Source organism: Amblyomma mixtum, chromosome 10, assembly GCF_055824585.1.
Source record: "Amblyomma mixtum isolate Tamu chromosome 10, ASM5582458v1, whole genome shotgun sequence".
In the NCBI taxonomy this organism is placed as follows: Eukaryota; Metazoa; Arthropoda; class Arachnida; order Ixodida; family Ixodidae; genus Amblyomma; species Amblyomma mixtum.
This window is the reverse complement of record NC_143021.1, coordinates 110,061,114-110,078,326: the sequence shown is the minus strand read 5'-3', so window position 1 is coordinate 110,078,326 and position 17,213 is coordinate 110,061,114. Positions and strand designations below refer to the sequence as shown.

The 17,213-nt window shown below is 43.6% G+C and overlaps 1 protein-coding gene across 1 annotated transcript; it reads right to left on the bottom strand.

Moving 5' to 3' along the window:
• Window positions 1-5,049: 5,049 nt before the first annotated feature.
• LOC149326655 (uncharacterized) lies at window positions 5,050-7,564 on the bottom strand. Its single transcript, XM_089564642.1, has 2 exons — window positions 6,753-7,564; window positions 5,050-5,704 (listed from the first exon to the last, which is right to left on the bottom strand). Exons 1-2 carry the CDS (start codon window positions 7,562-7,564, stop codon window positions 5,050-5,052), a joined length of 1,467 nt encoding a protein of 488 aa, XP_089420768.1.
• Window positions 7,565-17,213: the final 9,649 nt, after the last annotated feature.

Here is a 17,213-nt window from a genome sequence, read left to right as displayed (position 1 = left end):
CGTTAAATTTATAATATACAACTTCAATTGGCATGAGCGCCGCCTGTTTCTAAATACAAACGCGGTGTCAGTTAAATGCACCGGTCGATGGTATCCCGTCTGGCGAGGGAAACAGACAGGATATGCGCCGTGCTGTCCTTCGTATTGATGCCATTAAGGCACGGTACGGGGACCGAGACGTCAATCTTTTTCTCTTTCTTGCAACTACTTGCAAGTGCATGTTTTTTTTGCCAGTCATGGCGTCAGTTACGAGTGACTACTTCACGAAGATGGTTTTGCCGCATCTAGAGCAGACTTGTCGAAATCCTGTCACTCCTCTTTACTCTTCGCTTCGGACCGGACGCATTAAAAGTGCCGTTCTTCTGACAAGCTCGCCCAAACCTAACGACGAAGCGTGAAAACGCGTTTGGTCCTTCCGACCCCTTCCCCCCTCCTCGTTTCTCGAGGCACATAAAATGCCCTGGCACGCAGGCTCACATTACCGAATGTAGCACTGCTCTTCTTAAGGATCGTAAGTACAGCGTCACAGGGAGGCTGCCTGCCCGGCTCGTCCATCCCCAGCGCCGTTCCAGGCTCCTGCCCGAGGGCCGTAAACGTTTCGTCGCGGACATTTTCCGGGAATTTCCGGTCCAGCCGTCCGAGCCACGCGAAGCGGCCTTCCGGTTTACTCCCCTGCTGCCCTCCGCTGCCTGCTCCCTCGCCTCCGTCTGCGGCCGTCCCACGTGCTCGGGGGCGCGTGAGTGGCGCACGTCCTTGCGGGCCACCCGTGCCACTGTATGCTTTCCAGATGCGAGTGTACGGTTTCTGTCGACCCTCCCTGAGGCTAATGACCCGCGCCCAGGGCGTGGAAGGATGGCCGAAGTCTGAGCGGTACTCTGCGTGCAGAAACTCTGCGGCTCCCCTGCCACCCTTTCTCTGTCGCGTAACGCATTTCAGGCAAGTATGGAGGCCACATTTCGGTTGCTCTATATTTTGAATAAAGTGTGTACGAAACCTGTAGATTCCGATAGGCTTTAATCATCACACACAGTGATATAAGGGCCTTTCCTATCTGTTGCCAAATACCGACGAAGAGCTGTGACATGGTTAATGGATTAGGTTACAGCATCGTCCTGAGTGTCTCTGCTGTGTCTGCGGTCTTTCCGCTGGTTTTATGCTTCCGAACGTTGCTACTAGCAAGAAAAACTCGAGACAGCAGAAAGGAACGCAAGGAACTCTACTGCCACTCTGTCCTGCGAATATATTGTTTTACTCACTTGTGTTGTTAACGATGCTAACAGCGTCGAAGCAATCCACCAAGCACTTACTAGCTTCACTACAGTCCTCTATTAGCTTTACCCCGCTAATATGGTGTAGAAGAAAAGTCAATGGTTGATCAATAAAAAATTAATGGAACATCGAAGGGATGTATCTGGTTCATCACTCGGCAACTTGCCAGTGCACTGTAAGAATTGCAAACGTAACAAACTAGGTTCTACTGAACAATGCACCCCTATGTTCGAAAGAACAACCATCCTGAATAAATGCCCCTACCAGCTGATTCGCGAAATAATAGAAGCAGCCAAGATTTTTAACCGCAAGAGTGAATGCGTTAGTAAGCCTTCGTTTCCCCTTCAAACAAAGAGATAGCTTTCCTGCCTGGTTTTATGTGATTTAATCCTGGTTTTTTCCGGTAGTTCTTCCTTCGATTTTACTTTTGCTTTTACTCCTTTCTTTTGCACCTCTGTTTTTTTTCTTTTAATCTTCATGTTAGGTCTTTTACATCTCATTTGCCACCACTTTTTCTTTTTCTTGTTTAGCCGTGTTAGTTGTTGGTTCTCATGTATATCAAATCGGTCATCTTTATTTATTTATTTATTCACGTTGCCTCACAAGCTCCAAGCATGGAGTATTGTGTGAGGGGGAGATTACATAAATAGGTGTAATAACAGGAGCATGAATGACATGATTATACAATGCTGATTGACTGTTAGTACTCATTAAACAGTAAGAACATCATTACACAATGTCAAATGACTGTTAGTACACATCATAAAACAATAAGAACATCATTATACAATACCTACTGACGCGTCAGTAATTTTATTTATTTATTGTTTATTTATTGATACTGCGATCTTTTACAAGACCTTCGCAGGGTGGGCACACAATACATAAATTCTGGAAACAACAAAAACGACCTCAGGAACAAGCAAACAATCAAGAACAATTGATCAACAATTTAAGATCAAGAAACAATTTCAAAAAGTAAAAACGAAACAAAGAAATGTAGCGGTACGACATTATAAAAAAGTTAAAGGTGGCTCTCAAACCTTTATAGTGAAGTTTGGGTTACTGCATCATTAGTTAGATTATTCCAGTCTGTAATCGTTCTGGGGAAAAAGGAGTACTTAAAGGTGTTAATTCGTGCGTTTAATGGTGTTACTGTAAAATCATGGCGTTTTCTTGTGTTGTACCCTGAGAACGATATAATATTGGATGTGTCAATATTGTACTAACCTTTGATTAACTGAAATAAAAATTTTAGACGACAGATGCGATTTCTGTGAGAGACTGGAAGCAAACCACTTTGATTAAGAAGTGCAGTGATAGATGTGCGGTTATATGAATTGTAAATAAACCGTGCTGCTTTCTTTCGGACTCTGTCTAATTTAGCAATGTTAGATTTAGTGAAAGGATCCCAGATTATGACGGCATATTCTAACATAGGGCGAATAATAGTGTTATACGAAAGTGAACATACACTGGGGGGGGCCGAGCTTCAGAGCACGTCGGAGGAAAAATAGTTTGCGTAGGGCATTAGCTGTAACGTTGTCAACGTGCTCTGTCCAGGAGAGGTTATTGCAGATCCGCAGACCTAGGTATTTGTAAGTATTCACTTGAGAGAGAACTTTGTTTTTAGCAGTATAGTTAAACAAAAGAGGCTTCTTTTTCTGGGTTATACGCATGAACAATGTTTTATCATAATTAACGCACATTTGCCATTGGTCACACCATGTTATTATCTTAGTGAAATCGTTATTTAACCGTACTTGGTCCTCAGTAGTAGTAATCTTTTCATATAACACACAATCGTCAGCATACAATCTAACAGAAACTGAGATGTTATCGACAATGTCATTAATAAAAATCAAAAAGAGGAGTGGCCCAAGAACAGATCCTTGGGGAACGCCGGAATCAACAGGAACTGGAGGGGAAGGGGAATTATTTACTACTACAAACTGACGACGGTTTCTTAAGTAGGCTGTAATCCATGCAAGTAATTTGTCATTTTTTAGTACATTACCTAATTTGTGAAGAAGCTTGTTATGCGAAACTTTATCAAATGCTTTTTTAAAGTCCATAAATATAGCGTCAGTCTGCTTTCCTTCATTTATTGCCTGCGCAAAATCATGTATAGTTTGTACTAGCTGAGTGGCAGTGGAAAATCCTCGTCTGAAGCCATGCTGTGCATTAGTTAGAAAATTGTTTTGTTCAAGAAAATCTGCTATATGTTTATGAATGATGTGTTCCAAGACCTTGCATGCTGTAGATGTTAACGATATCGGACGGTAATTCTGAATAGATGCTTTGTCTCCAGTTTTGTGAATTGGTTTGATTCTTGCCGTTCTCCAGTCATCCGGTAATGATCCTTCATTTAGTGATTTGTTAAATAAGATGCATAAGTACTTGGCACACCATTCTGCATAACGCTTCAGGAATGCGTTGGGAATGTCATCTGGTCCGGGAGATTTTTTTACATTAAGCTTCAATAATAAATTGAGAACACCTGCCTCGGAAATCACAACATCAGGAATTGAAGGCAAATTCACGGAATAGCAGGGAAGAGAGCTGTCATCCTGCGTAAACACCGATTTGAAGTAGTCATTGAAAGCCGTGGACACCAAAGCATCATCACGCTCACATATTCCATTTACTTTGAAAGTATCATGAGATCGTGAAGCTGGAGTTATCTGCCTCCAGAATTTCTCAGGGCATGTTTTAATGAAGGTAGGTAGCTGAGTAGAAAAGTACTTTTCCTTGTCATGGGCAATCAGCTGTTTTAGTTTTTCTGTTTGTTCATCAATGATCGTTTGGGAATAGTTTTCTGCTTTTAACCTTTTTTTCATTCTTTTTAGCTTTCGTTGTGAGCGTAATGTCTCTCGTGTTATCCAAGGGTTACATTTTGGGGACTTTTTTGCAATTTTTGGAACGAAGCGTTCAATACACTGAAAGACAACACTTTTGAAAAATAGCCATAAGTCATTCACATTTCCATTAAAATGCATAAAGCGGTCATAATGAAAGTCGAGCATATCAAGAATAGATTCATCATGTGCACGAGAAAAATTAGGAAAGAAACCGACAGTATTTCGGCGATCAAAGTTTGCATTTATCAATGTCAGTACAACAGCTTTGTGATCAGAAATACCGGTCGTTACATAGCATTCGACGTTTGCTTTGACAGTATCATTTACAAAAAATAGATCAAGAATTGAATATGAACCATTGTGGACTCTAGTAGGATCTTTAACTACCTGAAGCAGGTCAAAGGCAATAGAAATATCAAGCATAGTTTGCTCAATGATGTTATTAGAATGCGAAAAGGCAGTCCAGTCTATGTTTGGTAAATTAAAATCGCCAGTCAACATTAGCTTATCATTCTGTTTTATATGGCGCTCAATATATTTTTTTAGATTCACTAGGAGTGCTACAGAGGAATTGGGTGGCCTGTACACGGCTCCTAAAACGTAACGAACATTGTTTTTGTAAAATTTACAAAAGATACCTTCTACATCGTCAATATCTGGCATTCTAAAGACTTGCAGTGAAGATTTGAACAGTATGGCCACTCCACCGCCCCTTCCATCTCGGTCTTTGCGAAAAACTTTGTAGTTTTGTGGTACGAATTCGCTGTCAAAAATATTTTTTTCCCAACCAGGTTTCAGTGAGTGCAGCGATTTCTACATCACGCGTCAACAGCAGGCCCTCAAGTTGCGTAGCTTTGCTGACAATACTTCGACAGTTGACGTTTATCAGTGTGAACCTTTTGTTCATAATATGCGTCTGTCATTCCCTCTTTTTAGATTTACGATAGGGCTCATTCTTCACTTCGTCCCATCCGAACATAGCACCGTCGATAACCAGCTTATCAAATATCAGTTTGACTTTAGCGCCGTTAGCCTTCTCCACTGCACAGCTTTGCCACAGCTTTTTTCTAATTTCATGAACTCGGCTTGAAAAGTCTTCAGCCACAGAGAATTTGGTTCCTTTCAGCTTCGAACAAGCCTGTAACACCGAAAGTTTTTCTCTGTAGTCCTGAAACTTCATAATTACGGGGCGGCTTTGATCTTTCTTCTTTTTTCCCAGCCTGTGACACCTCTCTATGCTATTGATTTCAACTTTCAATTTTTCTTCAAAGAGTTCTTTCCGGATCGCATTCTGAAGACTGGTAGGAGTTTCTTCGTCACCCTCCCCCAAACCATAAACAATCAAGTTATTTCTCCTACTCCTGTTTTCTAAATCATCAATTTTTTTTAGCATGTATGAATTATCTTGCTCAAGTTGAGCTACCGTTTCTTTTAGATCACTGACCACTTTGCTTATAGATGCCAGACAGGATAGTTTGTCTTCCAGGTTGGTAATGCGAACAGCTAAACCTCCGATTTTATCCTCCAGCGTAGTCTGTTTTTCCAGCAACTGGTTAATAGAGGCAGTCATATTAAGGCGGAAGCCTTTAATGCCTCATCGTTGTAAGCAGGAGCTGTCGACAGAGAATGTCACGCTTTTCAGTTGGTCGAAACGGTCGTCACGTCACAGTGCGCGAATTTCAATCGGGGCCAATTGCACTTTGGCTACTAACTATGCAACCAATTAAAGGGGTCGTATAGTGATGCTCCAAGTAAGTTTGAGTTTAGTTAATTGCTTACTTAACTAATTAGTCTAATTAACCTTTCTAGTCCGACCAGATAAATTAATAAAACCAAGTAAGAAATTTGCCGAGCTTGGGAATCGAACCCCGGTCTCCGGAGTACGAGTCGAGCACGCTTCCACTCCGCCATGCCAGCACGATGGTTTGGAATGAACAAAGGTGCGTCTAGTGAATACGGTGTCTTCGTTCACTCCCATCTTCCTCCCTTCCCGTTACGGTGAGGTTTAGGTGTCCACTGAGATATGAGAGACAGATTTCCTTTCCTCAGAAACCAATTTACCGACGGGCAAGGCGTAATTGTCCGCGTTTCAGATTGGTCCAAATTGTCGTGACGTCACCGCGCGCGAATTTTGACGGGTGTCCACCGAAATATGTGAGACAGTTACTGCGCAACTTCCTTTCCTCAAATACAATTTTCGACTAGTGTCTACTCAGATATGTGAGACAGTTAATGCGTAATTTCCTTTCCTCAAATACAATTTTCATTTTCTTCATTACGGCCCCTCTTTCTTCTTTCACTCACACTTCCTCCCTTCCTGTACGGTGCGGCTCAGGTGTCCACCGAGATGACAGAGAATTACAGCCCCATTTCCTTTCCTCAAAAAGCGTTGCGTTCAAAGGGCAACGCATCGCGTCGAACGGGTGGTGGCGTTCCTTGGACTCCGTGGCAGCGCTACAACACGCTGTCGCGTTCCACTTCTAAAGGCGAAGCTTAAGCGTCATTAATTGACAGTTAATTAATGCACCACCAAAATGTGCAGTGAACAATCACGTAGCAGAATGCAGCACTCAGGCTTTCGCCTTTCAGCACTTTAGCCGCTAAAGTTCCTCGTAATTTTTGGTTTGGCCTGAAACAAGCTGAAGCAACAAATCCTCCTGTGTTGGACCGGGGTTAGATTCAATGTCACCGCATGACAATAGATCTTCTGTGAATGACCGGACATCAGATAAAAAGTACGCAATGCATAGTGGGCAAGGCAGCAGCAATAGGCAGCGGTTATCGCTGCGGAAGCATTTAGTAGGCATATAAGAACAAACCTGAAGAATGAAGCAAAAATGGCTCCTGAACATCGTTTCCGATGCGCTGCTGCCGAGCCCACTGAAGATGAACGCAGATGCAGGGCTCCTTTTAAAGGCTTGGTGAACCACGTGCTCTGCCGTCCCAGACGTCGGGGCATGCGCAGAAATCCTGGCTGCCGGTTCGATGATTCTGTTGACGCTTGTCACTACAGCACGTGCCAGTAGGTCGTTGTTGATATCGGCGATGACGGCAAACAGTCCAGGCAAGCAGAAGACAGGTGGCTGCACTTGAAACAGGCCCACCAGCACCTGAAGAATGAAGCAAAAATGGCTCCTGAACATCGTTTCCGATGCGCTGCTGCCGAGCCCACTGAAGATGAACGCATATGCAGGGCTCCTTTTAAAGGCTTGGTGAACCACGTGCTCTGCCGTCCCAGACGTCGGGGCATGCGCAGAAATCCTGGCTGCCGGTTCGATGATTCTGTTGACGCTTGTCACTACAGCACGTGCCAGTAGGTCGTTGTTGATATCGGCGATGACGGCAGACAGTCCAGGCAAGCAGAAGACAGGTGGCTGCACTTGAAACAGGCCCACCAGCACCTGAAGAATGAAGCAAAAATGGCTCCTGAACATCGTTTCCGATGCGCTGCTGCCGAGCCCACTTATTAGAAAAAATTAGAAAAAATGGCTGTTAGTTCGGTCCTGAAAGAAGCTGCATCACGAATATTAACGCTGTGTTCCGGAAGACCATTCCAGTGAACAATAGCCAGCGGCAAAGCGGATGAATTGAATGCAACGGTTTTACCTGAAAGGCGTTGGAAGCTGAGATGGTTGTTTAAACGGCGCGAGGTGCGGTGAGGTTGCGCAAGAGGGAGAGTCGAATGGTTAGTACTATAGACTATCTTGTGAAATAAGCAGACTAGGGCAATTAATCTTCGTGATTGCAAGGTACAAAGAGAGAGCCATAATTTAATATTTGTGACGCTTGAGTGACGGTCATAGTTTCTGGAGATGAAACGCGCAGTCAGATTTTGGACTGATTCAAGGAAGTTAATTAAATAAGCCTGGTGAGGTGACCCAATGGATGATGCATACTCGAGTTGCGGACGAACAAATGTTTGATAGGCGAGCTTACCGGTAGTAGCAGGAGTTCCATGAAGATTCCGTTTTAGGTATCCTAAGGTCCGGGATGCTTTAGCTATTATTTTCTATATATGAGTGGACCACGACAAGTTACATGAAAAATGGACACCGAGGTATTTGTAAGAAGACACCTGAGAGACTAAGCTGTTATCGAGCATGTAATTGAACGAAGAGTTAGATTTTTTGTGGCTGAATGTCATTAACTTGCATTTTTCAGTGTTAAGTGACATTTGCCATGATGAACACCAAGCGGTTACATGATCGAGGTCCCTTTGAAGTGCAAGATCTGCAGGTGATCGGATTTTGCGGTAAATTATACAGTCATCTGCGAACAAGCGAATGGTTGATGTAATGTTGGATGGCAGATCATTAATGTAAATCAGGAACAGCAATGGGCCCAGGACGCTTCCTTGAGGAAGCGTCCTCAAGTTGATAGCGACTGACGAAAGATATGGAAGAGAATATTGCTTGAATGGATCACTGTGCTTTTGAGAATTTTTGTATTAATATCATCAATGCCAGCAGAAGTTAAAATCTTGAGATTGCAGAAGTTGAAATCTTGAGATTGTTTATTAATGCTGCAATACCGGAGACACTTATTTCTATGGGAATCATGTACTGGTAATCGACATCTAGTAATGGTGGAGTAGTGGAATGGTCTTCCAGATAGAACATCGCTAAACGGAGATGAGTGGCCGTTAACAACTGTGAACTGTTTACGTAAAGACAAGAAATTCCTTAGCCATGAGGTTAGTGAGTCAAGGTTTAGGGAAGTAATTTTACCTATTAAGCGTGAATGCGCGACGCGGTCGAATGCTTTTGAAAAATCTAAGAATATGCAGTCTGTTTGGAAGTTCTCGTCCATATTGTGTAGTAGCTCGTTAGTAAATTCCAGTAGTTGAGTCTCACAAGAGAAGCCTTTCCTGAACCCGTGCTGGTTAGAAAAAAAGAAATTATTACTATCTAGATGCTGCGCCACTGCTGATACGATGATGTGTTCGAGGATCTTACATGGGACAGATGTCAAAGATATGGGGCGATAATTTTGCGCGTTCGTTTTATCAGCTGATTTGAAGATGGTGATAACTTTACCAATTTTCCAATCCCTTGGAATTTCACCAGTTGATAGCGACTGACGAAAGATATGAAAGAGAATACTGCTTGAATGGATCACTGTGCTTTTGAGAATTTTTGTATTAATATCATCAATGACAGCAGAAGTTGAAATCTTGAGATTGTTTATTAATGCTGCAATACCGGAGACACTTATTTCTATGGGACTCAAGTACTGGTAATCCTCATCTACTAATGGTGGAGTAGTGGAATGGTCTTCCTGTGTGAACACTGAAGAAAAATAATTATTAAATATAAGTGGGCATTCTTCTTCTATAACTGGAGCACCAGTGTTAACAAACAACGAAACAACAACCGGAGTGTCAATAGGCGATATCGTTTTCCTAAATTTTTTAGGGTTGTGTGTCATAAGGGATTGAAGGTCATGGGAATAATATTTAAGCTTTGCTTTGCAGATGCTTCGTTATCGCGACTTGTGTTTTTACCACATTTAAAAACGATTTTTTTGCCGACTGTTGCTACACAGAAAAAAATGGCAAGTGAAGTAAGTTCTTCTCGCTGCTTCTAGTAATGTTTCTTCTTTTTTTGCGGTCTACTGTATGCTTAACTGTTGAACATTTTATCTTGCTTGTGGCTTGACACGTGCTGTGATTCTAGTTTTACCTTGGTGGGCGGTTCCTTGAAGGTATATATGTAGAGGTTGGCGCCTTTCTCAAATAAAGTTGCAGTTCAGCGCTCGTGTGAGTGTTTTCTCGTCCTGTGTCCGTGTGTAGCATGCGCTGTTGAAATTATTATTTCGTAAGCACTGGGCTTATTGTTTGCAACTGCATTTTATATGGCTTGTCTTTTAGATGACCTGGTGGACACTTCTTTCCGGCCTTTCACAGATGCCCTGAGCCCTTCATCCCTGAACTCCATGAACTGGTGGGCGAGTTGGTCTGACATATCTAGTAAAGCAGCGCTACAGCAAAGGGCCAAAGGAAAGAAAGGGACTAACACAGCGCTGAACTGACACCAAATGTTTGTGACGGAAAAGCGCAAAACACCGGGACAAGAGTCAAGCGCTGCTTACAACTGGTTTTTATTTCGAAGAAACACTGCTTCTTATACCTTCTTCACCCCCTCAAAAAACAAATGCGTCACAACCATATCGTTCAAGCGTCCAAAAAAAAAAACATGAGACAAATAATCACAGAGATTTATAATCACATTTTTCACATTTCAAATTATTTCTTTCCCAAAGCAACAGACGGCGTGCTGACACAATCGTCGCGCAGACTCTCTATCGAAGCTGGCTCGATTATTTCACCGACTAACTGGTCTTTGTGATTAGCCAAAACTTTGCATATTTGGAAAACAGGTGCACAACTAGTTGAAGGGCAATCTCTGCAATGGATTCCCAGGTTCCTGCAAGCTTGCTCTAAATTAGTTTTGTGTTCTAGTAACCTTTCGTTCACGCACCTGCCAGTCTGCCCTATGTATTGTTTACCACATGCCACTGGCAACGAATAAACAAGGCCTTCGGTGCACTCCACAAAGGGGGTTCGATGCTTTATCCTGCATCCCTGCTTCTTTTTGGTCGGGTCACAATTGACTCGTCTGCACAGACTTTTGAGTTTATTAGGAGCAGTCATCACTACATTCACGCCAGCTTTTTGACCTATGCTTTTCAGGCGATGGGAAACGTTGTGAATATACGGTATTGCTACTACCAGCCTCCTTTCTTTTTCTTTCTTTGCCTCATCTTGCTGCTCAGGCCTAGCCTGCAGCAGGTGCTTTTTCATCTGCTTGGCAACAGAAACCAAAAGGTGCGAGGGGTAACCCGAGTTGCCAAGCCGTTCCGCCTGGCGAACCGCTTGTCTCTTGTCCCGGTGTTTTGCGCTGTTCCGTCACAAATGAATAACCAACATGCCCAAGCTGCTGTCCTGACCAAATGTTTATTCCGGATGCTAACAGCATATATATACTCTTTTCCACCTTAGCAAATACAAAAGAAACAGAGAACAGCAGGCAGTGTCAATCCCAGTCACTATGCGCGTACAACTGTATCGCGTGTACATCGATCATTTGAAATCAGAAAGTTGTGCTCTTTCAACGAGATGGCAACGGCAGGAGTGCTGATACGATTCGCACCCAGCTTCATGAACTCAGATGCCTCAATAATCTCTCGTGTAAGCTTATCGTTGTGTTTGGTAACTACTTGGCTGTTTTTGAATTCTGGGTAACATGAACAGTCACGACAGTGAATACCTATGTGGCGGGCCGCGTTCTTAACATTGTTTGCATGCTCCTTAAGTCTCATTTAGACACCGGCCAGTTTGGCCGATGTATGACCCACCACAAGTCAACGGGACTGAATACACCACGTTGTCTTGGCATGGCACATACTTCATCCTGTGGTTTTTCTTGCAATTTGCACCAGATTCCGATCTTTTATCCGGGCCATTAATAATAATAATAATAATAAATTATTTATTTGAAAAATTACACAGTACAAATACGAGCCTGCCCAAGCCAACAATGGGCTTGTGGGGCAGTGCTCGGCTGAATGGAGCAAGCCATAGAACGGCACAGTTATTCAATAATGCACAAATTTAGAATGAAACTAAGTGGCACTCTCGCACACAAGCCACCCAGTCTGGCAGGAGCCGAAAAAACAACATCCACTCTTTTTGCCTATTCTCTTCAAATTGTGGGACACAACATGGTCATAACGTATTACTACCAGATTTCTTTGTTTGGAATGAGGGACAGCGTTGCCCTCCTTCAGATTTTTGAAAATCCCTTCTGCTACTGATGCCAGAATATGAAGGGGATATTTTGCGTCTGTTGGACTATCAGCCTTATTGGAGAAACTATAATCAAAGTTGTGTCGGCAGGATTTTTTCAGGGCATTTTTAAAGCATGACGCCACAATGCCTCTATTCACGAGCTTCGAATGGGCTGAGCTATACGGAAGTAAGGGCTTTTTACCCCTAGGATCAAATGCCTAGCATACATGGAAATCAGTAAAATATAAGGTCAGATCAAGAAACTTACTGCGATCATTCAGAGCCACTTCATGTGTGATTTCCAGCGGCGAAAGCACTTCACAGAATATCGCGCACAGGTCATTCACTTCCGAAGCGAAGCTAGCCGGCTCACAATCTAATAAAATAGGTAATCATCTACATATCGGAACACTCTTGCAAGTGAAGAGCTCATGAGTGATTGTTCGAGTGCCCTGTCAAGCTTAGCAAGAAACATGTTCCGTAGCAATGGAGCGATGCAAGATCCTATGCAGATCCCATTGTTTTGAATAAAAACAGTACCTTCCCATACTGCATAGGCTGACTGAAGGTACACTTGCAGCAGATCTAAAAAGCTTTCTGCAGAAATGCCACTAGCGTTCTTAAATGCTACCACTCCGTAGTCGTCAGTTGCTTCACTAATGCCCTTCAGCAGCTTGTCATGAGGAATGGAATAATATAGGTCTTTTACATCAATGGAAAAAGCCTGGAGTGGCTTGGCCTGGTCAGTTTTTAGAAATTCAATTTCTTCGTCTGATTTCTTTACCTGATAAGGGTCGTCAATAATTAGGTGAGCTAGGTTATTTTGTAAAAACTTCCCCAGGCTCTTCTTCCACGTGCCCTCCTGAGAAACGATCACTCGTAAAGGCACGTCTACTTTGTGCGTTTTCGCGCTAAAAAACATGTAGAGGCTGTATTTTTCGCACTTGTCAATAGAGGATAAAAGCGTCTCTAAATGTAGCTGTTCGGACAACTGTTTTGCCTTTAATTTGGCTTTTGCCAGGCAGGCTCTTCTGCATTCTCTGAAGAGTGAAGAGACTGTATCAGCTGCTTTTTGCTGGAAGCTATCCTTGGAAAGTACAGCAAAACCCCTTCTTTGTCTGCCGTCAACAACACTAGAGCATTTTCACGCAGATATCTAACGGTCTTATCCATTGGCAAATCTTTGCCACGTACTCTCGCGTGCTGCACAACATCTACTCCTTCCGAAACGCACCTACTGGCATTTGGTTCATCAGCTCGTCGGGACACACGCCTTACCATTGCCAGTAGTTCCGATGGACTCATCTTAGGCTCAACAGCAAACTTTGGGGCAAGGCGAAGGACTCTTTGAACTTCCTCCGGAATGTGAACTCCATCCACATTGTGCAGTTGGCTGAGCGTCCCTCTAGGTTTTCTTGGGACAAGCCCTCGGAGGCTTGGGAGAAGCTGTTGCCAGAAGAACTCGGTGGTGCTGTTGATGATGCGGCTAATTCCGTGCCACTGGCGTAACCAAACACCCGGCTCGTTGCGGAACTGTAGCAGAAGCTTTAGATGATCCTTGCACAGCCTCACTTGTCGTTGCCATTCGGTCCTTAGAAATCTGCACATCCTTATGCCGTGGCTAACAGAGGGCAAAAAGCCTCCAAACAACGCGAGCACTTCAGGAGGAAGAATCCGCTTTCGAATGCAAAAACCGAGCATTCGCAATTTGCATGATGCATTAGAAATAGCTGGGATAAAACGGGACGGTTCAACAACAGAACACGAAAAGATAGAGCCGCTTGTACAAGAAATGAAGTTGTACAACATAACTGGTGGGCAGAAGAACCACAGGATGAAGTATGTGACTTGTGGTGGGTCATACATCGGCCAAACTGGCCGGTGTCTAAATGAAAGACTTAAGGAGCATACAAACAATGTTAAGAACGCGGCCCTCCACATAGGTATTCGCTGTCGTGACTGTTCATGTTACACAGAATTCAAAAACAGCCAAGTAGTTACTAAACACAAGGACAAGCTTACACGAGAGATTATTGAGGCACCTGAGATCATGAAGCTGGGTGCGAATTGTATCAGCACTCCTTCCGTTGCCATCTCGTTGAAAAAGCACAACTTCCTGATTTCAAATGATCGATGTACACGCGATACAGCTGCATGTGCATAGTAACTGGGATTGATACTTTCTGCTGTTCTCTGTTTCGTTTGTTTTTTCTAAGGTGCCGAAAAGTATATATACGCTAATAGCATCCGGAATAAACATTTGTTGTCAGTTCAGCGCTGTGTTCGTCCCTTTCTTCCCTTTGGCCCTATGCCATAGCGCTGCTTTACTGATATGTCAGACCAACTCGCCCACGAGTTCATGTTGTACAACGTTATTTCTTGTACAAGGGGCTCTACCTTTTCGTCTTCTGCTGTTGATCCGTCCCGTTTTATCCCAGCTATTTCTAATGCATCATGCAAATCGCGAATGCTCGGTTTGTGCATTCGAAAGCGGATTCTTCCTCCTGAAGTGCTGGCGTTGTCTGGAGGCTTTTTGCCCTCTGTTAGCCACGGCATAATTATGTGCAAATTTCTAAGGACCGAATGGCAATGACAAGTGAGGCTGTGCAAGGATCATCTAAAGCTTCTGCTACAGTTCCGCAACGAGCCGGGTGTTTGGATACGCGAGTGGCACGGAATTAGCCGCATCATCAACAGCACCACCGAGTTCTTGTGGCAACAGCTTCTTCCAAGCCTCCGAGGGCTTGTCCCAAGAAAACCTAGAGGGACGCTCAACCAACTGCACAATGTGGATGGAGTTCACATTCAGGAGGAAGTTCTACGAGTCCTTCGCCTTGGCCCAAAGTTGGATGTTGAGCTTAAGATGAGTCCGCCGGAACTACTGGCAATGGTAAGGCGCGTGTCCCAACGAGCTGATGAACCAAATGCCAGTAGGTGCGTTTCGAATGGAGTGGATGTTGTGCTACGTCCGAGAGTACGCGGCATAGATTTGCCAATAGATAACACCGTTAGATACCTGAGTGAAAATGCTCTGGTGTTGTTGACGGCAAAGAAGTGGGTTTTTCTGTATTTTCCACGGATAGCTTCCAGCAAAAAGCAGGTGATGCGGTCTCTTCACTCTTCAAAGAAAGGAGAAGAGCCAGCCTGGCAAAAGCCAACTTAAAGGCAAAAGAGTTGTGCAAACAGCTACATTTAGAGACGCTTTTATCCTTTATTGACAAGTGCGAAAAATGCAGCCTCGACATGTTTTTTAGCTCGAAAACGCACAAAGTAGGCGTGCCTTTACGAGGGATCGTTTCTGAGAAGGGCACGTGGCAGAAGAGCCTGGAGAAGTTTTTACAAAATAACCTAGCTCACCTAACTATTCACGACCCTTATCAGGTAAAGAAGTCGGACGAAGTAATTGAATTTCTAAAAACTGACCAGGCAAGCCACTCCGCGCTTTTTCCATTGAAGTAAAAGACCTATATTACTCCATCCCTCATGACAAGCTGTTAAAGTGCATTAGTGAAGCAACTGACGACTACTGAGTGGTAGCATTTCAGAACGCTAGTGGCATTTCTGCAGAAAGCTTTTTAGACCTGCTGCAAGTGTACCTTCAGTCAACCTATGCAGAATGGGAAGGTACTGTTGTTATTCAAAAGAATGGAATCTGCATACGATCTTGCATCTCTCAATTGCTTAGTGACATCTTTCTTGCTAAGCTTGACAGGGCACCCGAACAATCACTCATGAGCTCAACAGTTGCAAGAGTGTTCCGATATGTAGATGATTACCATATTTTACTAGATTGTGAGCCGGCTAGTTTCGCTTCGGAAGTGAATGACCTGTGCGCGATATTCTGTGAAGTGCTTTCGCCGCTGGAAATTACACATGCAGTGGCTGTGAATGATCGCATTAAGTTCCTTGATCTGACCTTATATTTTACAGATTTCCATGTATGCTGGACATTTGATCCTAGGGGTAAAAAGCCCTTACTTCCGTATAGCTCAGCCCATTCGAAGGCATTGCGGCGTCATGCTTTCAAAATGCCATGAAAATATCCTGCCCATACAAGTTTGATGTTACTTTCTCCAATCAGGTTGATGGTCTAACAGACGCAAATTACCCCCTTCATATTCTGGCATCAGTAGCAGAAGGGATTTTGAAAAGCTGAAGGAGGGAAATGGTGTCCCTCATTCCAAACAAGAAAATCTGGTAGTAATACGTTATGTCCATGTTGTGTCCCACAATTTGAACAGAAAAGGCAAAAGGCTGGAGTGGATGTTGTTTCTTCGGCTCCTGTCAGAATGAGTGGCTTGTGTGCGAGAGTTAATGGCCCGGATAAAAGATCGGAGTCTGGTCCTAACTGCAAGAAAAACCACAGGATGAAGTATGTGCCATGCCAAGACAACGTGGTGTATTCAGTCCCGATGACGTGTGCTGGGTCATACATCAGCCAAACTGGCCGGTGTCTGAATGAAAGACTTAAGGAGCATGCACACAATGTTATGAACGCGGCCCGCCACATAGGTATTCACTGGCGTGACTGTTCATTTACCCAGAATTCAAAAACAGCCATGTAGTTACTGAACACAAGGATAAACTTACACGAAAGATTATTGAGGCATCTGAGATCATGAAGCTGGGTGCGAATTGTATCAGCGCTCCTTGCGTTGCCGTTTCGTTGAAAGAGCACAACTTCCTGATTTCAAATGATCGATGTACACGCGATACAGCTGCGTGCGCAAATTGACTGGGGTTGATACTTTCTGCTGTTCTCTGTTTCTTTGTGTTTTTCTAAGGTGCAAAAGAGTATATATATGCTGTTAGCATCCGGAATAAAGATTTGTTGTCAGTTCAGCGCTGTGTTTGTCCCTTTCTTCTCTTTGGCCCTGTGCCATAGTGCTGCTTTACTAGATATCCCTGCACTGTTTTTTTTTCTTCTCACCACACCCATGTTTGTGAAAGCACAGCTCCTCTTTAACGCTTATTTCACGCGCAAGAAGTTTCTTTGAGCAGTAGGAAGTTGAAGCCATTGTAATATGTCTTAACCTTCCATCTTCACTTCCTGCCTGTATGTTCCTCCCCTTCCCCGAATTCACCTTTCCTGACATTAAACGTTTTTCTTTTACGAGGAGCCTTGCTGCATTAAAAGAAGTGGCCTGATGCCGCTGTTGATGCATTACTGTTGTCCGACAGCTAAGGAACTGTAGAGCTGTGCATGACAAATGTTGTTTCATCTCACATTTTGGTGCGTACTTGGATCGCACGAACGGTGTACCTGACTATATGGCTTTGATATGTTCTACGTG

What these genes read in the sequence shown, in the direction of transcription:
- LOC149326655 (XM_089564642.1), bottom strand. Translation starts at nt 7,564, where the DNA reads ATGTTCAGGAGCCATTTTTGCTTCATTCTTCAGGTGCTGGTGGGCCTG. An exon ending in CAGCTTGTTTCAGGCCAAAC is followed by an intron (nt 5,705 to 6,752) that starts CAAAAATTACGA and finishes AGGCTTCCGCCT; the next exon opens with TAATATGACTGCCTCTATTA.